The sequence below is a fragment of the Nyctereutes procyonoides genome, unplaced genomic scaffold (genome assembly GCF_905146905.1).
Source record: "Nyctereutes procyonoides isolate TBG_1078 unplaced genomic scaffold, NYPRO_anot_genome, whole genome shotgun sequence".
Lineage (NCBI taxonomy): Eukaryota > Metazoa > Chordata > Mammalia > Carnivora > Canidae > Nyctereutes > Nyctereutes procyonoides.
The window spans coordinates 9,506,469-9,531,920 of record NW_026575135.1 but is presented as its reverse complement, the minus strand read 5'-3'; the positions used below and the strand labels follow the sequence as shown (position 1 = coordinate 9,531,920).

Here is a 25,452-nt window from a genome sequence, read left to right as displayed (position 1 = left end):
CACACACACACACACACACACACACACACACACACACGGGTCTCCCAATGCCACTCTAGCTTCCTGACTGCTCAAGCCAATGACCCCTTCTTAGTCTGCATCCTTCTTGATCTCTCAGAAGCATCTGACCCTTTCAAAAACCCCTTTCCTCCTATTGTGGCTTTTGATACAATCATCCCTCCTGATATTTCCTTCTATTTCTCAGCTGACACTTTCTCAGACTCCTTTGCTGGGCTTTCTCCTCTTCTTGCTCTTTTTTTTTTTTCTCACTCTGGCCATTCTCATGTCTTAGCTATCATCTCAAAATAGATGATGCTCAAAAATATGTCCGCAATCCTGATTCCTCTTTCCTGCGATTCGGAGTTTTCCAACTGGTCATTTCCAATGGGTGCCCAGGCTGTTCTCCCACCCCTTCTCATGACTCCTTTGAAAAACTTTGTGTGTGTGTGTGTGTGTGTGTGTGTGTGTGGTAAAATATACATGGCATAAAATTTACCATTTACACAACTTTCAAGTGTACAGCTTGGTGACATTAAGTCCATTTACAACGTTGTGCTCCTCTATTCCTTTTTAATGTCTATATAGCTGTGGCAAGGGAAGGCCATTTCCTGTTCATTACTTTTAATTACAGGGGCCTGCCCTACCTCTCTCTCAGTGGCCGAGCCTGGTGCTGAGGGGTGGAAGAGCATGGGCTCTGGAAGAATCTGCTCTGAGTTTAAATCTCAGCTTTATGACTCTGGCTGAGGCTCTCAACCTCATGGGTCTCACTTTTCCCATCTTGCTATTCTCTCCTGTTGTTGGGTACACAGTCACTCCGCTGAAGCAAGAACAGCTTGGTTTATTTGTGAGCAAACACCCTGGTAAGAACTTGACCTGTGGGAACTGGTGCCGGAAGTGAGGAGAAAATGGAGTGTGTGAAGAAAGGGATAGATCTTGGCCAGAAAGTAGGAGTTCTGGATGTATTGGAGTGGGATGTCCAATCTGGCATTGGCTTGGATTTATGACACAAATAGCTCCACCCACACCCCTCTTATGAAAAGGAAGAGAAAACAATCCATCAGGTTTTGGTGACTACTTCGGTCTTCTTCGGGCCAGTAGTAATTGCTCATCAAGTGACAGGTAAAACCTCTGTGAAAGTTAAAAAGGCAATTTAGTCGAATTGCAAGAATTTGCCCAGGAAAGAGGTGATTTGGGGGAAATGTGCTGTGCATACCTTTTAAAATGCCTTTGGAGTCCTGCGTTTATAGAATTATCAAGGGTCTGAAGAGGTTAGGTTGTTATCACGGCATTTTATGGGGCCGAGTTTCCCTACGAGGAGTTCCAGCAAGTCCCCGCGGAAGGTTCCGAGGTCTCTCGTTCGCACGTAGCATCTGTTTCCTCTTGGACTGGGTCTTCCCCGCTCCCACGTGCAGCCCAGCCCGGCGCCGCTCACGGAAGATGCACTTCGGTTGCCCTGAAAGAACAGGTGGAGCGTTTTGGTGCCCAGGTCCCGCTTCTCCTCTCGGGCCTGTAGGGAAGACTCGGGGGGAGGGGAGGGGGGCACGGGATGGGGATAGGGACAGATGGCCCTTTGCCAAGCACCCTTCTACATTATAGCTCGTTCCGTTTCTCAGATGGGGAGACTGAGGTCAGAGTGGGTAGGCGCGTGGCCTGCGAGTCCCTGCTGGCCTGCGCGGAGGCTCCAAGGGCGCGCCCCCGGAGCCCAGCGCTTGGCCGCACATTGGGGTGCCCTGCGAGGAGCCCTGCGCTGCCCCCCGAGGCCCGCGCGCGAGGCCGCCCTTCCCCGCCCGGTGCCCCCGCGGGGCCCGCCGTGCGCCCCCGGTGCCCGCCCGCCGCGCGCTCCCCGCCGGGGGTGGGGGTGGGGGCGGCGGCCGCGGGTCCCCCCAGCCCGGGGGCGGAGCGAGGCGCCGAGACGTCAGGGCGGAGGAGCGGCGCGGGCGGGCGCGGGCGGGCGCGGGGCGGGCGCGGGCGGGCGCGCCCTCCCGGCGGCCGCCCGCGGCCCACGTCCCCGCCTGGCGCGGCCGCCGCGGCCCGGAGCTGCAGTCGGCGGCGGGGCGCGCGGGGGCCCGAGCTGAGCCGCGGGAGCCGGCCGTGCGCGCAGCTCCGCCCGCCTCCCCCGAGCGAGCGGCCCCCCGGGGCGGCCCCCACCCCGACCCCCACCCCCACCCCCACCCCCACCCCGGGGCGCCCATCCGTCTCCCTGGCTGACTCCAGCGTGTGTTTTGTTTTTCTTTCTTTTCCACCCCCCGTCCCCGGGTGCCTTGCTCCAGGATGGCAGAGGCGGAGTTGCACAAGGAAAGGCTGCAAGCCATAGCAGTAAGTCCGCTTCCAATTTTATTTTCTTGCTCTATTGTCTGGGAGGGAAGGGGACCCCGGGGGGTTTCGGGGGCCCTGGACGTTCCAGCGCAAGCAGCCGCAGGGCGTGCATGGGTCCCTGCGGGCACCGAAGTCGCCGAGGCTCAGCTGCGCTGCTTTTTCTTAGGCGACAGGCTGTGGGTGGAAGCCCCCGCCCGGGGCGCGCTTCGGGCTGCGGACCTGGGTGTGAAGACCGGCTTGCAAAGGAGATGCTTGCTACTGGGCTTTGGGAAAAGACCGGACGCGTGGGGGTGGGGGTGCGGTGGGGGTGGGGGCGATTCCGGGGCGATCGTGCCCCCGCGGTCCGGGCTGCCCTGGCTGCACCCTGGCTGCACCCACGGGAGGGAGCGGGGGCTGCCACCCTTCCTGCGGAAGCTGCCCGTCCCCTAAGTGGGGACCCAGCTTTCCCGCGCCGTCCACCCTGCTCCCTGAAACCCGGGGTCTTCATTTCCCCCTGTTGCATTGGGGGTTTGGCACGAGCCTCCACCCCGGAGGGGCCCGGGCACTTCTTCCAGCCGCCTGGCCCTGGGCGCACCTAATATTCCAACAGAGCATCCCTCTCCCCGGGCTGGACGACCTGAAACCTGTTTGCAGCGTACAGAGGAGCAACCGGGTTTGGCAAAGTTCACGCGCACTTGGAGAAAAGTGTACCCTTGTGCATCTCGGGTAAAAGAGAGAACTTTCTGGGCCTCTGTAGGTTTGAGCAATCTTGCCACAGTGTTGCCAATGATCTACAGATGTGGTATTTTTACTGGAGCCACCGCAGCTGGATTATATATTTCCTTTGCAGATGAGGGAATGATTACTGCTGCTGTATGAAATAATAACAATTAAAAGAGAAGGTCTGTTAACCTATTGGCATAAAAGAATCTCCAGACGTTCTTCTACCTAAGCACTTTATTTTTTTTTTTTATGATCCAGGAGTTCTCTGGAAACACATATAAATTTGTCGGAGGAGTAGTGTGTCATGTTTTGGAAGCAAAGCCTATTAAAGTGTTTTCAGAATCCTTTGGACAGATTCTTCATAGGGAAAGTGCATACGGGCCCTTCTTTTTAAAAGAAGCATTTGGTATGGTTCCCGTGGCACCGAGACCCTCTTTATCAATGTCTTCACATTTTAAATATCTTGGGAACTTGACCACTGAAGTGAGAGGGACATTTGTTGGCAGAAATGCTATGGTTGTTTTTTTTTTTTTTTTTTTTTTTGCCGGTTGGGCAATCTTTGAACTTGGTACTTCAGAACTCAGGAAGGCTGTTTTTTTTTTTTTTTTTTTTTTCGATTTTTTTGTCTTTTCCCTTCCCCTCTGTGAATGTGTATTTTGATGGTTAATGACGTGGTTTATGGTTTCTAAAGCTAGTGGCAAGGAGTGTGGCCAGTGTGTCATGAACTTGGTAAGAATGGAGATATTCAGTTCTTGGTGCCATGTAGCTGGTGGGTGTTTTATATAAACTGAAGAATAGGCTGCTTTAAGCGTCTGTAAGTGGCTATTCCAGAGAACGTTCAGTTGCTGCCATAGACCGTGTGAAGGTTTCCAACAGTTGTCACATTTTCTGCCTTTGCGTGAGCAGCTTTCACTGGACGCCTGAGGGACAGCTGAGGCTTATGAAAGGACTTGTTCTCTGAATGGGGAGCCAGTAGCAGCTAACAGTAGGGCCACCCCTTTCCAGATGGGCTGCGGTAATCTCAGCAGGGGCCAAGTGGACTTTCCAGAAAGATCAAGCCAGTCTCTTGGAATTCTCTTGAGTGTGTGATAAGCCTAAACACAAATACCTGTGCCTATTCAGTTGTGGAATTGAATTTGTCCTGGACCTGGGAAGATGCTGATGATTCTCATGACATATCAGCCTCAATTAATAGATGTGCTGTTATTGGTTTGGATACACTAACAATGAAATGACTCGTGTGTGTGTGTGTGTGTGTGTGTGTGTGTGTGTGTGACAGAGAGAGGGGGGGGGGTGGGGGAGAGAGAGAAAGATTTAAGAAAATGGGAGAGGGCAGAGGGTCTTGTGACCATATCAGTAAATAGTTCTATGCTGTCTGTGCTTTGGCCTAGTGCACACTCTCCAAATTTGGCAGACCCTGCCTCTCTCTGCCATCTTCCTAGAGTTGTCAGGGGACCTGCAGGGGCCCCCAAGCCTCCTTCCAGAGCCTAGCACTCCTGGAGTCTGGAAATGTGAAAGAGGAGGAGAACAAGGCCTTACCTCTTCCCAACTTGGGCTCCTCTCCAAAAGACAGAGCAGATAGAGGAGGATCCTAGTCTGTGGGGTCATGGGCGGTTTTAGTCTGGGCCACTGTTCTTTCATCTGTGTAATGAGCTCATGCATTCTACCTCTGGGCTCCTTGTAAGGTTTAGCGATGATACTGGTGAATTACATGGCATGTGGTCATCATTAGATGGTATTGAGGGACAGACCCCAAGCCCCCAATTTCTGTCTACAGCACTGCCTTGCCCAGTGAGGCTCAGAGACACACCTCTGAAGCATAAAGAGTCTGAATAGCCTTTAAAATGTTTCCCTTTAATTCTAACTAAAGGCCAGGGCTGTGTCTGGCATTTGTTCCTCTGGCGGCTTCATACACGGGTGCAGAGTTGTCACCTGAGCGTTCATCCATTCATTCAGCAGGTGCTTAGAGCCTTCTAGGAAGGTACTATCAACATCCCTAAGTTTCAGCCATCAGAGGAAAGATGTTACCTTCTACATACTTAGGTCCTGAAAGGACAGATGTCCTGTGACCCATCTGTCACATGGTCATCTGGGATTTCTTTTTTTTTTTTTTTACCCTCAAGGGAATGAAATATTCAGAAACCCTGGTACCTTAATTGAATCTTCCAGTTGAACCTAGACACTGATCAATGAGAAAAGATGGATCTCATCCTATCTCTTGCCCAAAGAAGAGCAAGTCCATCTTTGACAACTTTCTCTACTCCCAGGCACTCCTTCCTCCTGTAGGGATATTCCCCAATTGGTAATTTGAGGAGATAGCAAAATGCCTCTGTAGCAGAATGAAGGTGGATAACAATTCCAGGGAATAATAATGCAAATGCCATTTATTGAACATTATCTATTCCACAAGGCACTGTGTGATCTGCTTTTATTATTATTTTTTTGACCTTCAGTTGTTGATAGTCTGAAGGAGAAACACACATAAACAACTACTGTTCAGTGCCAGGAGTACTTATGCAAATGAGCACTCAAGTGGCACAGGTTAACCAACCTCATGGAGTTGTGGAACCTTCCCCAGAGGGGAGACATCAGAGCAAGTCCTGAAGACTGGGTAAAATCAAATATAACATAATAACCTTCCCAATTAGCAGAAGGTATTTTATTGATTTATTTATCGTTAGTTTGATTATTATTTATTTGGAACAGTTAGTATGAGAAAGGAAAAGCCGAAAGCATGAAGAAGTTCAGTCAACAGCTAAAGGCACAAAGTCGGCAATAAGACCAAAGTGCATTTTAACACACATTATGTCATTGAACATTAATAAAGTGATGAGGTAGGAACTACTCTGTTATTTATATGTTATGGATAAAGAGCCCAACATTAAAAGAGAGGGTCAAAGCCAGGGTTTGAACCCACACTTCAGGGCCCTGGAACCCCTCTATTGACTATTGCCCTGAATTGCTACCCCCAAGATGGCGGCACAGCCTCTGAGCACACTGTGCAGGACGTTCCAACAGCCTCAGGGTGAGCCAACAAGGGAGAAGCATACTGATGCAGTTGCTCTGGGAGGGCCCAGACCAACGAGGAGGCCCACATGCTTTGGAGAGTCTTCCAAGCTGGCTTTCAGCACGTGGAAATATCTGGCGTATGTTCTAAGTGAATGAGTAACAACACTCCCTTGGGAAAGAAGCTACCGTGTGTCAATGGAAATCAACTTTGGGAGAGGATGTTGTTATGTCTGTACATCCGAGAGGAAGGCAGTCTTCCTTGGGCATGTGGGAAGATAACTCCATGTTGCAGAGGTCATCTTGGGCAAACACCTCCAGAGTCATGTGGGCAAGGCCTCAGGCCTGTACGGGGGATCAATATGAGCATGTTCACGTGTGCTACAAATATGAAAGGTCAACCCCACCTGATTTTTAGATAATTTTGTCATGTAATAAGAATCCACTCTGTGGATTAATAAAAATGATCTTTTTTGCATCTGTATATCAGTTTACAATTTATAGACACCTGTGGTTGTTACCTTCATTTTGAGCTCTGTGGGGCAGGTCTTGTTATCTTCACTTTAAAGTTGGTGATAGAGACATCCACGCTCACATAATGAGACGTGAGAGTTGTCTTAAGTCCAGTCTCTCCCAGTCCCTTGTGTTAGGCATTTCTTGCTTGGAGGGGGTACCCTGATAAGGGTGGGAGCTGCCACATGCATCCTTCCAAGCTAGAGTCCTGGGGTCAGGAGGAGAGGGATGGATTCATGGGTATGTGAGCCTGGATGGGCCTCCATGAAATCTGTCCTTTTGGGGATCTCACTTTGGGTTCCTCTTCCTCTTGACACTCTCACACAGATCCCATTCTCTGTCCTGAGAAGGTCTGGATATAGGTGGGTGGCTTAGGCTGCCTCTGCCCTTCACTTGCTGAGAAACACTTCTGGCATTTCCTTGGATTCATGTCTCAATGCCTCTTCTTGCCTAGAGATGATAAGGCTTGAATGCCAGAGTTAGAGTATGGGACCAGGGGCCGGGGGGCTGGTCAGCCTGCCTTTGATCCAGGCCACTTAGGTGGGTCTGCGTAGCCTGGGCAAAAGTCCTTGCTGCGATTTACATGTGATCCAGTCCAGTCCAGCTTCCCAAGTCAGGTACCCCTCCAGGATTTAGAGACCCAAACCCCAAACCCTACAGTAAAAAAAAAAAAAACAAAAAAAAACCCAAAAAAACCAGAAACTGATTCTTGTAGGGACCATTCCTATGCATGTCCCTTGTAAACCTGTCTCATTGGCAAGTAACTGGCAAAGGAATGGAGAATCGAAGATCCTGAGTACTCGTTGCTATCTTCCTCCATCTCAGAGATGTGAGTGATACCCTGCTTCTAGAATTTCCTGTTAAGGCCCAACTGATGGTTTGCTCAGGATATTGGTGATGAGGAAATGTTCACCGCAGCCGAATCTGCAGGGCCACCCAGGAGATAGGTTCCACCCAGGGCTCATTGCTCAAGGGTCATTGCCAGGTCCGAGAGTGCTGAGGTAGGCCTTACGCAAACACATGCAAGGGTCAAACACCCCTTTGGTCACTTATTTGGACCTCTGAGTATTTCAGGCTTTGGCCTCTTGGGACAAAGAGCAGCTGCTCTGGCAAGGACCCTGAGAAATAATAGCAGTGCTCATTAAGAAGTCATCATTAAAAAAGCCAAACAGGGCGGCTTGGGGGGTATGATTTGTCATTATTTAAGGGAAACCAGGGCTCAGCACTGGTGCTTCTACATTCCTTTGGGGCTGCTCAACACTTTTGGGACCCCTGCTATTGGTCCTCTGAACTACCCGCATTTCATCCCTGATCTCTTTGGGAATGTTGTTCAACTCGCTTGACAATAATCATTATGTGGTGTGACATTGACGGAGACAGCAAATGGGCACTGATGCACGGAGACAGTGGTCCCCAGGGCTGGTAGTGCCTCACACGATCTGGCCAGTTTCAAGGAAGGCTTCTGGTGTCCGGAAGCTGTGACTCAAGTCCTGGCTATTCTCTTATTATCCGTATGACCTCACTGTCCCTCGTTTTCCTCATCAGTAAGATGGGGATAATGATAATACCCGCCTCATGGAATTGTTGTGAAAGTTATTTGAGAAATTTCATGGGACATTCTCAGAGCAAGGACTCAGAAAGCACTCAAAGTTCTCTAGTTATAAGTGAATCGACGGAGCATAACTCATGGATCTTTAAACAGAAAATGGACACAAAGAATGGAAGATGAATTCTATTAACTCGAATCATTTTTGCCAAACTGGGAAATTTCAGATGAATATAGTAGCTACTGAGCATTTCCTGTGCAGGAAGGTACTAATAATAACAGTGAAAAGGATTGTTTATAGTGGAGAGGAGACACAAATTTAAAGACTCCAAGGCCGGTGTTAACACCGGGGAGTGACGCAGGCTGGGGGGCAGCAGTGGGGATCTGGAGAGCAGACACGACTCCTCAGTTGGGATAGAGTGAATTTATACCATGTGAGAATGTGAGTTCTGTGTTGTCACATCCACTCATTTTCAAGAGAAGTAAGAAATCTGCTTTTTAAAAATGTGAGACTCCCACTTAAGAAAGAACTAGTTTCAAAACTTCTAAAAAATTTATGGACACAACATTCCTTTGGGTCAACAGGTCAACCTTTTGTGACCTCCAGATGTAGGTAGAGCTTTGAACTTTATGATGTGTTTTTCCTATGCATGGACTCATTTGGGCTTTGTAAGGATACTGTGAAGTGCTCCTTCCAGCACCCCCTAGGTGTTTTAAAACGTTATAAAATCAGGGTGTATTTTCACCAGGGCTTTGTGAGTTTGGTGTCCAAATGTTTGGGTTGTTGGAAAAATAGTACGCATTTGCTGTATCTTTTGATATTAAGTGAACTCTTTGTAACCACTGACATTATTGTAACCCAGAACATTCACATCTTGGTGGATGATTGCTCTCCCAAATTTAACAGAAAAATTTTAAACAATCAGTACCTTGAGGTGGGAAATTCCTGTTCTAGAAGAATCTTTAGGAACAAGGTATATAATTCTGAGCCTCTCACATAAATCACTCAGGGTGCTTATATGATTTTATTTTATTACCAGCCTCACATAATAAACAATGTAGGGAGATCTAGCTGGACTAAGGACTTCTAGTAATAGCGGCAACTGCCTTTGGGCCAGGTAAAATACAGAACGGCGATTCTCAAACTTTAATGCATTAGGAACCCCCGAGAGCGCCTTAAAACACAGGTTGCTGGACCTCACTCCCGGTGTTTGATTTTGTAGGTCTGGGGTGGGGCCAGAGAACTTGCATTTCTAACAAGTTCCCAGGAGATGTTGTACCCCGCTGCAGCTGCTATTCTGGGGAACACAAGTGAAGAACCCCTGGAAAAGAGGTAGAAGATTAATGGTAAAGGAAGATGGTGGCCTAGGTCTTGACCAGTGCCACATGCCCATTGTGACATGTCCAAGAGTTTGTGAGGTGTGGATATCTTAAGAGACCAAGCACGCATTCATGAAATATGAGAAATAGTGAAAGGGACTATAAGGGAAAGGAGGGAAACTGAGTGGGGAAAAATTAGAGAGGAAGACAAACCATGAGAGACCCCTAACTCTGGGAAACAAACAAAGGGTTGCAGAAGGGGAGGCGGGAGGGGGATGGGGTAACTGGGTGACAGGCACTAAGGACGGCACTTGATGGGATGAGCACTGGGTGTTACACTGTATGTTGGCAAATTGAATTTATTGTTTTATTTTTTGACAAATTGAATTTAAATTTTAAAATTTTTAAAAAGAGGCAGAGTAGAATAAAAATTGTTTAAAAAAAAGAAGAGAGGGGCAAAGTAGAGTCTTAATCAAACAAAGCTCAGTTTGGATGTGATACAGTGTGTCCCTCTCACATCAAGTGGCTGATCGAGAAGAGGTCTTTGGGTAGTTGTTTTAATTGATTTAAATAGAGTGAAATTTCTGTCTGTTGGTCACTTGAAGAAACCTGTTTGAAGGGTACGCATGGGATTGGCTGATTACGACTATGGGCCACAAAATTCACGTAGGGGGCACGTCAGTGAAACAAAAAGTCATGCTGTAGGGTAGATATCCAACCATATAGTGGGAGGCCCTTGAGAGGTGCATGGTACCTATTAGGGCCCTGTAGATGGAGAGGTCCCATAGCAGATCAAGTGATCAAGCCTGGTGGTAGCCCCTCCAGCCCTCATGCCTGATTCTTGGTGCAGCTGCTTCTCACGTGGGAAGCCCTCAGAGGATGCCAGGATGATCCGCAGTTGAGACTCACTTACTCAGTGATGGTTAATGATTCTCCTAAGCCAGTCTGTGTGCACACCGGTGTAGCATATCAAAGAGGAGTTTATTCTTGCAAAGATGCCATATAAGCTTCCCTCAGGCTCACTTGCAGCATCCATTGTCTGAACCAACCCTTCATGCGCAGAAGGATTCAGCCTCACTCAGACTCTTCTCTGTCCGGAAACACAACACACAGAGACCCCACGGCCCAGGATGAGGCCCAAGAGAGCATGACCGGATTGGGGTGATGGCCGCCCAGCACAGAATGCTTTGCAGAGGAATGTTCGCCCATGAGTGCTGTGGCTTTGCGAGAATACCGCACAGCTGAGACCTATTTCTGACAGGAAATGCCAGCAGAAGCAGAGGTTTGTGTGGGGTGCCATTGTTGGAGCTACATGTGCCCTTGGTTAATTCTGATGTCAGTCTTTTTCACTAGTTTCTTATTGGATTAAAATCTTCAAAAGAAGATTATTATATTCATGAGAGAGAGAGAGAGAGAGAGAGAGAGAGAGAGAGAGAGAGAGAAAGACAACCTATAGCTTATTTACATTATGCTTGCACCTACATAAAAAATGCTCTGGGGTTAGTCCTTGACCCTAGTATCAATGCTTCTGTTGCATCACATGACATTAGCCAGAAGACGGGAATAGGGAAGCTGGTACCTTTCCCTGGAATAAGATGGAAGAGGAAAGAGAAGCCTAAGTGTCCCCAAGATAGAAGGCCTAGTTGTAGTTGAAAAGGCTGTGGGCCAGACCTCAGGGCACATCCTCTTGCTCATCATTCCCCCACCCTGCAGGCTACCAGGCTCTTGAAAGTCTGTGCACTACCAAATGTCTTCAGGGCATTTGTAAAAACCTGCCCTTCCTTTCTTTGCTGAATTATACTGGTTTACTTACTATACTAGGTGGGTGGGATTCCCCCCTCCCCTTCTTCTAAATTATAACCAGTCATCTGAGTATTCACTTTATTTTTAAATTCAGAGCTGAAACTTAAAACTTTGAGGGTTATAAAAAATGTTATTCTTAAGAGAAAAACATATGCTTGAAAAATTAACCCCTTTGCTGGTAAGCAGGGGATCTTCTTTCTCTGAGTTTGAGCAAAAATGGCAACAACTTAGAGGCCAGTGAATACCACACAGGGCTCCAGGATTGGAGCAGCTCTGATAGTATGCATGTCCCGTATGTGACGTGAGAGAGAGGCTGGGATCTGGGAGAGGTGCCTCTTGGTGGAGAGGCATAGAGCCTTCTCTGGGGCTTCTGGTTGGTCTCAAACACTGAGTTTCTATGGCCTGATTTTTCAGCTTGGGCTGATAATACCTGCCACCTCTAACCTAACGGGGTGGAAATGGTTCAAAAGTTTCCTTGTTCCAGTGGGACTGTGTGGCATATAAGATCTGAAAAGCATAAAAGAGTAGAGCAGTTCCTCAAGAAATTAAAAATAGAACTGCCATGTGGTCCAGCAGTGCAGCTCTTGGGTATAGATCCAGAGGACATAAAGTCACTACTTTGAGGAGGTATCTGTACCTCTATATTCATTGCAGTGTTATTTATGATGGCCAAGATATACAAACACTTGTGTCCATTGTCAGATGAATGGATGAAGAAAGCGGATGTGTAATAATGGCATATTATTCAGCCTTTAAAAAGAAGGAAGGTCTGCCATCTGTGAAATAAGCCAGATGCAAAAAGATGAATACTGTGTGATCTCACTTATATGTGAAATCTAAAAAAAAAAAAAAAAAAAAAAAAAAGAAAAAAAGTCAAACTTATAGTAATACAGAGTGGAATGGCTTTTACCAGAGGCTAGGAGGTGGGGGCCAAGGGAGAATATATATATATTTTAAAGATTCTGTTTATTTATTCACCAGAGACACAGGCAGAGGGAGAAGCTCCCTGTGGGGAGCCCGATGCGGGACTCGATCCCAGGACCCCAGGATCATGACCTGAGCCAAAGGCGGATGTTCAACCCCTGAGCCACCCAGGTGCCCCTCAAAGGGAGGATATTAATCAAGGGTCCAAGTTTAAGTTAGAAGATGAGTAAGTTCAGAAGACCTAATGTATGACGTGATGACTACAGTTAATAATAAAGTGTTATCCACTGGAAATTTGCTTAGAGAGTAGATCTCATGTGTTACCATCACACACACACACAAATGGCAACTGTGTGAAGTGATGGATATATTAATTATGTTGATCGTGATAATCATTTCACAGTGTATATCAAAACATCATGTTGCATGCTGTAAATATATACAATTCTTACTTGTCAATCATACTTCACTAACGCTGGAAAAAAAAACTATCAGTTAAAAAAAAATCTGAAGGGACGCCTGGGTGGCTCAGTGGTTGAGTGTCTGCCTTTGGCCTAGGATGTGATCCTGGGGTCAGGAATCGAGTCCCGCATCGGGCTCCCTGCATGGAGCCTGCTTCTCCCTCGGCCTGTGTCTCTGCCTCTCGCTCTCTCTGTGTCTCTGTGTCTCTCATAAATAAATAAATAAGATCTTTAAAAATAAATAAATAAAATGAAAATAATCTGAAAAGCTTGCAGCTAACATGAGTGACCCTGAAAGGAAATACTGCTTATCCAGGTGAGCAAAAACACCCTGTGGGAGAGTGAGGAGCCCATCCTTGGAGGGCCCCGTTTTTCCTTACCAGGTGCCGTACAGGCAGCCTGATTCATGAACAGTAAAGTCTGAGCATATGTGTTCAGCACGTCATGCTGTTCATCAAATAAAAGTCACAATGGAAGCTGAAGGATATTGAATCCTTGATGTAAGTCTGATGGGGATGAGTCAAAAGGCAGGGCAGGGCCCGGAGGCTAGGATATACCCTCTAATGCCACCAACCACTAGAAATAAGACTGTGGTAGCCTGGTCATCCCCATCCTTATTCACCCTGGAGTGAGGATGATAGATACCTGGTAAGTATTGGAGCTGAGAGGGGAGAAGGAAGAGAAGGTACTCACTCTGACAGCACAGAGGAGACGAGGTGAAGGGGAAGGTAATTTCAGTTGCTCAGCGATGCTCTCCCCCACCTTCCACCATCATCTCTGTCTGGACACCTCAGCTGCTACTGCCTCTGGATGATTCCAGCTCTCTGTCTGCCCTAAGCCTGGGTCCACAGAGAAAAGCTGGAAGTAGACTGGCTTAGCATTGGAGGAGCAGGTGTGGAGCATCTCCCCTGTAGGGAGACAGGGCACCCCAGAGCTCGAAAAACAAGTGAAATACAGTAACTTCATCCGACTGCTTTTTTTAGGGGGAGAGAGGATCTCCCAGGTCCCGAGGGCTTCCCTTGTGCCAGACACCCTGCGGAATGCCTGGTGTAAAAAAAACCCAGATGTGTACGGGCGCCAGGTTGGCACGATGGCTCGGCTCTTGGGATTGTGGTGACCCAGGGAGGGTGGGCTCCTCGGGGACAGGTGGCACTCAACCCTAGTTGATTGGTACTTTGTGGGAACACACGCCCGGGATCTTCTGCTTTTTCAAGAGAACCTGGAAATCCAGCTTTTGAAGGAAGTCTGTTGATGTTTAAATGTTCACAACGATTTAAACACTGTGTGGGCCAAACCAAACATAATGAGATTTTAACACAGTGTGGGCTGGATTCGTTTCCTATTCCAATCGCCCCCCCCACCCCACTCAGGCCCGCCACCGCCAGCCCCCACCCTGGGCCACCAGCCTTCCACTTCTGACTTTCACAGCATATTTTATTTAATTGTCAGGAGTATGAGGAGGTGACGGGGTGGTAGTGTTATGGCTTGGAGCTAAGTGAGGTGTAGTTATGTTTAGGCATGTTGGGCAGATTGGTGGGTGGGCCTGTCAGGAACCCTTCGAGGGCCCTCTGGGATGGGGGACCCTGTAAGAGAACCGTAGTCTCGGGTTAGGATCAGGACTGCTACTTAAATTAATTCCTTATGCAGCTTACTGGATGAACTCATGAATTCTCTGTAAGACATAACAGCTGAAAGCCCTCTTTAAAAGAAAATTAACAGAGCAAATGTGACCTTTTTGATGTATGCTTCTCTGAACTTTTTTTTTTTTGGGCGGGGGGAGAGGCAGAGGGAGAGGAGAGAGAGAATCTTAAGCAGGCTCCACACCCAGTGCAGAGCCTGATCTCATGACCCTGAGAGATCTTGACCCGAGCAGAAATCAAGATTCAGATATTTGATGGACTGAGCCGCCTCGGTGCCCCTACTTCTCTGATTTTTAACACATGTGTAGATTTGTGTAGCCACCAACACAATCAGGATACAGCCAGTTCTATCAGCCCCCAGAACTCCCCCAAGAAGTGCTGGCTTTAAACTCCTTCAAACAGCAGCATGTAAGTAATTCTGCTTGACACTCACTTTGCACCCCGACTTTAGCCAGAAGAGGAAACTGGGGTTCCCAGTCTTTGGGGGAGGTGACCCTTTCATATCAAGCACCCCCTCCTAGATCTATAACAAATTCTAATTTTTCCCCAATAATTACCTTCTGCTCCAGGCTGGCTCCTTTTTTCCCTTCCCCCCTATCAGGGTTATCACATTTAGCAACTCAAAATACAGGATACCCAGTTATTGCGCGGGACACACTTTTATACAAAAAGTTACTTGTTTAACTGAAAATCAGATTAAAGTGAACATCCTGTATTATATCTGACAAGCCCATCACCTTCACATACATGTTGCATTCACCACCGATTTCAGAATTCTCTTTTTTTTTTTTCTAGGGCCATGTTTCACTCTTCCATTGTGAGTGTGAAGGTACTCACTGGTTTTAAATAGTAATATGTTTTTTTGTGGGGAGGTAGGGAATGTACTGGAAGGATAAGAGTGTGTCATCAACACATTAACGTGTTTTCAAGAAATCCACCTGACCTATCTTTTCTGGAGAAGAAGAAATGGCCTAATGTGTGTTGGAAGGAGAACAACTGAATTTCGGAAATTGGTACATTGCCCGGGCCCCCTCCACCCCCCTCCCTTGGCCCCAACCTTTGAATAATATCAAACTGCAAAGTCTAAACAAGAAGCTCGCTCACACTGAGTTTAAAAATACCACTGGAATGCGAGCCTTCAGCAAGCCATATATCTTCTACTGCATTGAGCAAGATGGGGCCTTGTGGTGTGTTGGGAATGAGTCATGCAGTGGCCACAACCAGATGATTCCCAGCCTAGGTATTTTGGTTGAGAGCGCTGTGATGGTTGATTTATTTGTGTTGTTTGTTTGTTTGTTTTTCATTTATCAATTTTACTAGTGTGATTTCAGAATCACAGTGAGACAGGAAGGAAAATCAATTTTATGTAGCAGCTACAGAATTAAGAACAAATGGAAATTCCAATTTTCTGTCTAGGCCAAGGGTCAGCAAACAATAGCCCACAGGCCAGATCTGGCCTGCAGCCTGTGCTTATAAGGCCTGTGCGCTTTATGTGGTTGTCACATGTATAAAAAAGGGGAAACCGTCTTTTAAGGAATATTTCATGACCTGTGAAAAATATACGAAGTTCAGATTTCGATGTGCAGACATAAAGTTTTATCAGAACACGGCCATTCCCATTCGTTTATGTGTTGTCTAGGGCTAACTTCATGTTACAACATCACATGGTCTTATGCTAACGGAGACCAGGTGGCCTGCGAAGCCTGAAATATTTATTATTTGACCCCATCTAGAAAGATTTCGGTCTCCTGCTCCAGACAGCATATCGTCTATGGTTGTGTCTGCCATTAAGGCTCTAGGTATCTTTTACCTTAAAGAAGTCGCTGCTGTCTTATTGCTGGCAGTCCAGAATGATAAAGCATCTCAGACACGCTTGTACTGTTTCCTGGGCTGCCACAATGACAGGCTTATATTTGCTCAAGAGCTCACATGCGAGTTTTGCTGCCATAGAATTTTCTTGTTATATCCTTGCTCTCTAGGCTAAGTGCATGTTGTTTCCTTTTGAAAGCCAGAAAACCTGATCTCTTAGAGGTAATGGTTTGGCCCATCTAAAAATAAATCACTACATTTAAAACCATTTTTTTTTTTTTTGAGTGACGGGGACAGAGAGGGTAGAGCAAAAACATTGGTGATTCTCCAGGTCATTTTTCTTTCTCCTTAGAAATTGCCAGAAGCCTCATTCTGCTCTCTCTGAGGATTTTAAGGGTAAAGTGTCAGAATGAGAGTCAGAGAACACACCTGCCACATTCCCTGAGTCCAAGCAGGAAGCCAGTGAACAGTGGCTTCTGACCAGCTGCTCTGTCATTTGTTAGCACTTTGTGGAGGGTTAGTTACCTTCTGGAACCCGGAGGCTCTCTGCCTTCAATGCCCGTGGAGTGACTGCCAGTTAAAGCTGATGATGGCCTATAGTAGCAGAACCCACACTGGCCTCCCTGAAGCTGCATATGTTTCCCTTCCCTTTCTTGTTCGGAAGGGCCAGCTGCTCCCATGAAAGCTGGTGGGTGCACCCCAGCCCTGCGCTCTCCTGTGGCCCTGGGACAGCTGGCAGGGGCATGCATTCCACATGTGGGATGCTCCTTGATCACCTGGCTTCATTGGCCAGGAGGGCTTACATTCCTAGTTCCACAGAACTGTAACAATTAGAGAGGCAGTTCTTAACAGGCTAACGTCCCCAGGGCACGACGCAGACAGGAGATTGAAACACATCCCCAGTTGTGGGGTAAAAAAAAACCCATTTACTTGTCTGGAGCTTCAGGCTGAGGGCCAGACTTCAGGTTCACCACACATGTAGAAGCTCCAGAAGTAGTCTCAGAGAACGAAGGTGGGGGGATGCCGTCTTTGTGCTGTCCCTTGGCCTCACTACAGCTCACTGGTACTTCTCAAGAAGGAACTTATACACTCATCTGAAGCCCTGATTTTTGCAACTGTCACCCAGGGCATACCTCCAGAACCTGGTCCGGAGGCCAGCAAGGTTTACAGTTGGGGTTCCACGGGGATGTATAAATTTGCATGCTTTATTTTATAAAGTTTTTTTTTTATTTGGTTATTTGAGAGAGGGGCACGGGAGAGAGAGAGTAAGAGAGAGGGACAGAGAGAGAGAAGCAGATTCCCTGCTGAGCAGGGAGCCCAATGCAGGGCTCCACCCCAGGACCCTGGGATCATGACCTGAGCCTAAGCCAGACGCTTAACCAGCTGAGCCACCCAGGTGCCCCTATTTGCGTACTTTAAAAGCTGCTGCCTGAGGATCTGGCTTCCAATCAGACTAAAACGAAGTGCTGATTGAAATCCCTCCCTTTGGGAACGCTGACAGGTCTTGACATAACATTAACAACCAGGACCTATCAAGAGTAAATCAGGCTGCTGAGACAATCACAATATATCACAAGGATCATACACCATCATCAAATGGGATTTATTCCAGGGATACTAAGATGGTTCAACATTCATAAATCCATCAACTTGATACATCACATTAATAAAAATGAGGGATAAAGATTATATGATCATCTCATTAGATGTTTAAAAAGCATTTGACAAGATTCAACATCAATTTATGATAAAAAAATAGAAATAAAAAAAATTTATGATAAAAATTCTCAACAAAGTGGGTGTAGAGGGAATGTACCACAACCTAATAAAAGGCCATATATGACAAGCCCACAGCTGACATACTCAATGATGAAAGGCTGAAAACGTTTCCTCTAAAATCAGGAACAAGACAGGGATGCCCACCCTTGCCACTTTCATTCAACATATTATTGGAGGTTTTACCCAGAGCAATTAGGCAAGAAAAAGAAATGAAAGGCATCCAAATTGGAAAGGAAGAAGTAAAGCTATCATTATTTGTGGATGACCTGATTTTATATATAGAAAGCCTAGCCTAAAGACCTCACCGAAAAACTGTTAGAACTAATAAAAGATTGCAGTAATGTTAAGGGTACAAAATCAACATACAAAAATCTGTTGGATTTCTATACAGTAACAATGAACTATCAGCAAGAGAAGTTTATGAAACAATACCATTTGCAATTGCATCAAAAAGAATAAAATACCTAGAAATAAAATTTAACCAAAGAAGTGAAAAACCTTTATACTGAAAGCTAAAAGACATTGATAAAAGAAATTGAAGAAGACACAAATAAATAGAAAGAAACATCATGCCAGTGCATTGGAAGAATTAATATTGTTAATTACTCATCACTCATCTAGCCCATCCCCCACCATCTCCCTACAGCAACCCTCAGTTTTTTCTCAATCGTTAAAAGAGCCTGTTATGGATTGTTTCCCTCTTTCCCTTTTTTCTTTTCCCTCTCTCCCCCTATGATCCTCTGTTTTGTTTCTTAAATTCCACATATGAGTGAGATCAAATGATAATTATCTTTCTCTGATGGACTTATTTCGCTTAGCATAATACCCTCTAGTTCCATCTACATCACTGCAAATGGCAAGATTTCATTCTTTTTTTTTTTATTGGAGTTCAATTTGCCAACATATAGCATATCACCCAGTGAAGTTTCATTCTTTTTGATGGCCGAGTAATATCTTCTTTATCCATCTATCATGGGATAGACGTTTGGGCTTTCTCCATAGTTTGGCTATTGTTGAAAATACTACTATAAACATCAGGGTGCATGTAACCCTTTGAAACTGTATTTTGTATATCTAGTAGTGCAACTGCTGGATCATAGGATAGTTCTATTTTCAACTTTTTGAGGAACCTCCATAATGTTTTCCAGAGTGGCTGCACCGACTTGCATTCCCATCAACAATGTAAGAGGGTTCCCCTTTCTCCACATCCTCACCAACACCTATTGTTTCTTGTGATGTTAATTTTAGCCATTCTGACAGGTGTGAGATGGTATCTCATTGTAGTTTTGATTTGTATTTCCCTGATGATGAGTAAGGTTGAACCCCTTTTCATGTGTCTGAAAATCCATCTGCATTTTTGGAAAAGAGGACAGTCTCCTTAATATATGGTGTTAGAACTGAACAGTCATATGCAAAAAAATGAAAACAGATCACTATCTTACACCATACACAAAAATTAACTCAAAAAATAAGACCTGAAACCATAAAACTCCTAGAAAAAAACATAGGAGGTAAGCTCCTTGATATTGATCTTGGTGATGATTTTTTGGATCTGATTCCAAAAGCAAAGAGAACAAAAGCAAAATCAACAAGTGGGACTCCATCAGACTAAAAAGGCTTCTGCACAGCGAAGAAACTCTCAGCAACATGAAAAGACTACCTACTGAATGGGAGAAAATATCTGCAAATCATTTATCCAATAAAGGGTTACTCTCCAAAATATATAAAGAATTCATACAACTCAACAGCAAAAACCCCCACAGACAATCCAATTAAAAAGTGGGAAGAAGATCTCAACAGACAGTTTTCTAGAGAAGACATACAGATGGTCAACAGGCACCTGAAAAGATCACTAACATCAACATCATTAATCATCAGGTAACTGCTAATCAAAACCACAATGATACATCATCTATGCCTGTTAGAATGGCTGTTATCAAAAAGCAAAAAATAACAGATGGTGAGGATGTGGAGAAAAGGGGACTCTCATGCATTGTTGGTGCAAATGTGAATTTGTGCAGCCACTGTGGAAAGCAATATGGAGGTTCCTCAAAAAATTAAAAATAGAACCCCACCATATGATCCAGCAATCCTACTTCTAGGTTTTTATCTGAAACGCTAATTCAAAAAGATATACGCACCTCCATGATCATTTCAGCACTATATGTAATAGCCAAGATACAGAAACAACCTAAGCGTCCATTGATGGATGAATGGATAAAGTTGTGGTGTCTGCACAATGGAATACTACTCAGCCATAAAAAATGAGATCTTGCCACTTGTGACAACATAGGTGATCTTGAGGGTATAATATTAAGTCAAATAACAGAGAAAGACAAATATCGTATAATGTTACTTGTATGTAGAATCTAAAAAACAAATGAACAAACGGAACAAGACACAGAATGGTGGTTACTGGGGAGAGGTGGTTGGGTAGTGGGTGAAAGGGGTGAAGGAGGTCAAGGAATACAAACTTCTAGCTCTGAAGTAAGCAAGTCATGGGATGGATTGTGCAGCATGGTAACTGCAGTCAGTGATATTGTGGTGAATATTTGAAAGTTGCCAAGAAAGTAAATCTTAAAAGTTCTCATCATAAGAAATTTTTTTAAAGACTTTTACAATGCTAGATGGTAATTAGACTTATGGTGGTGATCACTTCACAGTGTATACAATTATTGAATCATTACATTGTGCACCTGAAATGAATATAAAATTGTACGTCAGTTACACCTCAATTAAAGAGGAAGGGCCAAAAAAAAAAAAAAAAAAAAAAAAAAGAGGAAGGGCCAGCCACAAGTTTGAGTTTTGTCTGCCTGGAAATTTCCAAAGGGACTTTGGTGCCTTAGTAAATATTTTCAGATTGCCCAAGGTTTTGTAAGATAACAGAGCCATAATTGTGAAATCAGGTTTTAAAAAAACCCAATTAGTATAGTTCTTGGGCTGCCCTAGTGAACGTGCGGTAGTGAGCAGCGGTGTGGGCACACATGGTTGCTGACTCTACAGATAGATGCCTTTTGCCCTTGACCCTGAAATAAACTCCTGACCCTGAAATTCTCTTTTGGGGCAACTTATGGAGAAGCTGCTTAGAGGATAGGATGCCAGTCATATGGTGCAGAGTATTTCAACTGTGGCACTATTGACATTTTGGACCAGATAATTCTTTGTAGTATGGGACTGTCCCATGTATTATAAGATGTTTAGCGGTATCCTTGATCTCTGGTAGATGCCAATGCCCCCCCCCCCCATTCCGTATCATGACAATCAAATATGTCTCCAGACATTTCCAAGTGTTCTCTGGGAGACAAAATAAAGTCTTTGAGAGCCACTGATAACGGTATAACATAAGGGTTACATGACCAAATGCACTTTCCATATTTTTGACATTAGAGATTGATTGCTTTAAGCTTTGCTTTTATCCTTAAGGATTCTTTTTTTTTTTTTAAGCCTTGAAGGCTTTTTTGTTTTCTAGAATTTCCCAAGAAAATACAAGTTTTTCAAGAAGTGTAAAGCCTCAAGCCTGAAATGGCAAGTGGTTTTCGTCTCTTGTGTCCACTCCGACTGATGGGTAGTAGCCATCCGTAGTACTGTCTTGGGAAGATCTCTGAGGCTGAATTGGAGTTTGGGAGAAAGAATAAACCATGATAGATTAGAGTTGTCTTTCACATGTAAGAGATGAGGGATTTGTGTGTAAGGAGATTTGTTACTTAACATCTCTGTAGAGATTCATTAGTCAGGTCTATCTCTGGGGTTGTAACTGCTCCTGGAGCAGCATCCACATATGGTCACTGTGGTGTTGTGTATTTGTTAGGGCAAGTGCTGGAAAGGTGTCTTCAGAGGTGTCCTGTCTAGGTCCTGCAGAGCTGTCTAGTAGAGGTGCTCAAGTTGGTTTGATGAGAATAAGTGACGGGAAGCAAAACAAGAGGCGCACAATGTATGACTTCCCATCTCTCTGCCCCACTTGATTATAAGCTTCTGGAGGACAAGAACTGTGCTCTTTTCATCATTATCTGTTTGCCGCCTTCCATGGTACGTTTTGCGTTGTGTCAAAACCTGTGTAGTGACTTTAAGCAGGGATCTTAACCTCTTTTGTATCTTGTGCCCCTTTGCAGTCTCATGGACTCAGTTCAGAATAAAGCCTAAAGGCACAAAATAAAACACATGGTATTAAAAAGAAAACCTCTTGAACTGAAATACAGTTGGAAAAATATTTAGAAAATTGCAGTAGGAAACAGATGTGCTACTTGGTTATTGCATTAAAATCCAGTGGCAGTTCTAATGCATAGTCCAATCTCAAATTATTGATGAGCATAAGTGAGTGGTATTTTGAGTTATCTCAAACAGCTATAATGTAAGATGAGTATAACTGATTTCTACTCACGACAGTGTCATGGGTACCAATGGCATTCCTGAGGCCGTGCTTACGTTCATAACTAAAGATGATGCTAAATTTCAGCTAGAGGTTAGTGAGAATAACCTTTAACTGGACATACTGGTTTCTGACTTATCCCTAGATTCCCTGCATTCTTTCCTAACCAGGCCCCTGCTTTAAAGAAGGCTTCCTCCATTCTCTTGCCTGGCATTTCCCCTGCCACTTTCTTGGGCGCTCTTCCCTTGCAAATTTATCCAGGTTCTGTCTTCCACAGTCCTTTCCACCTGAACTCTGCTAGCCGGGTTGTTCTTTGGTTCTTAACTTTCTCACTGAGCTTAGCCAGGGACGGGAAGCTTTTAGCCCCAGCTCATGGTTCCCCTGAGCTCAAGAGGAGAGAGACAAGTGGGCACGTCATAGATGCCCAATGAATGCTCGTTGATTTGAAAAGGTTGCTTTGCCAACTTCACCCTTTTTATCTGGTGCTGCTATTGGATCCTCGGGCTGTGTTGGAGATCAGTCCACTCCTGATGGCTCCCCTTTGTGTGGAGAGCATCCAGTATTTCCAGTTAGAGCATAAGCTTTCAGCCTGTTTGCCTGGCTCCTGGAGGTCTGCAGAGTAAGATTGTGAAATTTGAAATTATCCCCTTAGGAAGAGAGAGGGCCACACACCCATTGGGACTTCAGAAGCAGCAGTGAATAGTGGGAGCAGTAGGACCCTTGACCAGTGAGGAGCCCATCACATGCACTCTGCAGAAGCCATCTGCATCCCTATGGCACACCTTGCTCTGGACCAGCCCGGTTTGGGGGTGGGGGGGGGCGTGTACACAAACCAGGCAGCCTGGGGATTGGTGGTTGCTTCATGAGAAGTTCATAAGAAAAACAAACAGAAATGGGCCGTCTATAATTTAGTTCCTTATGATATCAAGGTCACAAGGTTCCAAAAGATACTGTGTGAGATTAGCACCTGCGGTTTTCACCCAATGAATACATCTACCCAAATTGGACTCTTGTGGCTTCCCTGGCTCTTTTCTCCCCCAGGATTGTTATTGTTATAAAGGATCTGCAGTAGTTTTCTAGGGCTGTCATAACAGTGCCACAGAAGTGGGCAGAAATGTATTGACTCACAGTTCTGGAGGCTGGAAGTCTGAGATGAAAGCGTCAGCAGGATTGGTTTCTTGTGAGGGCTGCGAGGGAAGGGTGTTCTCTGGGCCTCTCTCCTTGACTTTGGCATCTTCTCTGTGTCTCTTCACATTATCTATGTGTATCTGGCTCAATGTCCAATTTTTCTCTTTTTATAAGACTAGAGAATCCATCTCATATTGGATTGGGGCCCAACCTAATGACGTAATTTTAACCTGATTAGCTCTGTAAAGACGCTATCTCCAAATCAGGTAATGTTCTCAGGTAATGAACATTAGGGATTCAATGTACCTTCTTTGGAGGGGGGGCATTTTTCAACCCATAACAGTCCTTGCGTGTTGTCAGATGGTACCTGCATCTCACCGTGATCATCGTTTGCATCTTACTCTGCTTCTGGCTATAGTGCTAGAAATTGTTTGAGAAGGAAGTGGCCCAGGAGCCCATAAGTAGTTGTTCCCATTTGCCATTAATGCCTCAAACCTCTGCCCTTTTTTCACACTCATGACTTCCTTTTAGCACCCACTGCCCTTAGCATCCTACAACCTTCTGTCTCCAGTCAAAGCCTTGTATCTGGAAAGGTCCAGAAGGGCATTTCACACTAAGGTGAGATGAAGAAAAACTGAAACATTCTCTCCCTCTGAAAGCCAGTTAAAAACAGGGCAAAGCTGTAAACGACATCACAGGAGCTCAGGATGTCGACTGAGCCTCCATTAATGCTCTGACCCACCATTAGTGCTGTCTCTGTTTTGTTTGGGACCCTGAGTTGTCCCCCTGACTCACCATCAAAAATGAACAAAACATTCCTGGTGGGTTCGTGGCTATTCAGAGTTAGAGAATTCTTTCATTTCCATGATCTTGTTTCGGCTCCAATGAACCAGGCAAGTATTATTTTCTGGATTTTATTTCAGAGAAAACAGCTCAGCTAAGGAATTGGTCCACATTCGTCCAGGACAACATCATCTGCATCTCTATGCCAGCTCTCTTTCCGCAAACTCCAGCGTCTCTGCCCAGTCCCCTTCCATTTCTCCTCTGGGTTTCCACAGTGCAGTCCATGCAGCCTGAGTCCTGGTCTCACGGATTCCCTTGCTCTGCTCCAGGCGCCAATCCTGGCCCTTCCTGCTATCTCAGGAGGGCAAAAAGTAGCCTACCCCTGGTCGGGATGGCCAAGGTGAGAGCATTCTTTGTCCCAGGTTTAGCCCAGAAGAGCAGCATGGGCAAAGGCACAAAGCTTGTGATGGTGCAGAGCAGCATCAGGAAACCACATGCTGTTGGGTATCATGGAGCATCCCAAGAAATGAGTGTAGAATGGCAGGAGGTGCTGGGTCCTGGTGTGCCAGCAGGGGGCCAAACTTGCCCCACACGTGATGGGAGCCACTGAAGACCTGTGGTCTATCAGAGAATGGTCTGGTGGCAGAGTGGAGGCAAGATGAGGCAGGGAGCTGCTGTGGGTCCCTGAGCACCCCACTCAGGGCCCCATCACTGCCAAAGCTGGTACATTCCTGAAGGGTTCTGAGGTGGCCTCTCCTGCCGTTCCATGCAGAGGTCACCTTTAGCTTTTATCATTGCTTAAATCATTCTCTTTATACTAAAATCCAGGAGCAGAAGCTTAACCAACTTCAGCTGAAAGCCTTAGAACCCATGGAAGCCAATTTGGAGCCTGAATGTTGGAGGTTATTTCTGGACATTGTGACATCTTGTTCAACTTTCAGAGGAGCCTGGGTATAAAGGGGTGACTCAGTCTGTGAGCTTATTTTTAGGGAAAGCTGAGAATTCGGTGTGGAGCCACTCGGAGTCTGCATTGCCTGCCTATGCAGTGTGTGCTATTGGTGAAGAGATTTCTGGACAGAAATGCTGTATTTATCATCAACTGCATGTTACCCAGCACCTCCTACACACCAGCGCAAGGTTTATTGATTTGAGAGGAGGGTGGGAATCCAATATAAACAAACTTTTAAATCAGAGGAGCATATTTCGGGGCATTTACATTTGAGAGCTGACTTTAGAGCTAGAGAACTAATGTCCTAAGAGTTCCTGTTTATTGGGTTTTTCATAGGTACTACGCATTATGCTAAGTGCTTTGCAAAGCGTAAGAGGAACATTGAGTCTCTGTTATTAGAGGTATTG

General features: G+C 45.6%; 1 protein-coding gene across 6 annotated transcripts in view; it reads left to right on the top strand.

Moving 5' to 3' along the window:
* Positions 1 to 2,179: 2,179 nt before the first annotated feature.
* PALM2AKAP2 (PALM2 and AKAP2 fusion) overlaps positions 2,180 to 25,452 on the top strand; it is a 335,810-nt gene continuing 312,537 nt past the window's right edge. For all 6 annotated transcript variants that reach the window (XM_055301737.1, XM_055301734.1, XM_055301736.1 and 3 more), the window contains exon 1: positions 2,180 to 2,316. In XM_055301737.1, the coding sequence (XP_055157712.1) occupies positions 2,272 to 2,316 (45 nt within the window). In that variant the 5' untranslated portion in view covers positions 2,180 to 2,271. The remainder of the gene's footprint in view (positions 2,317 to 25,452) is intronic.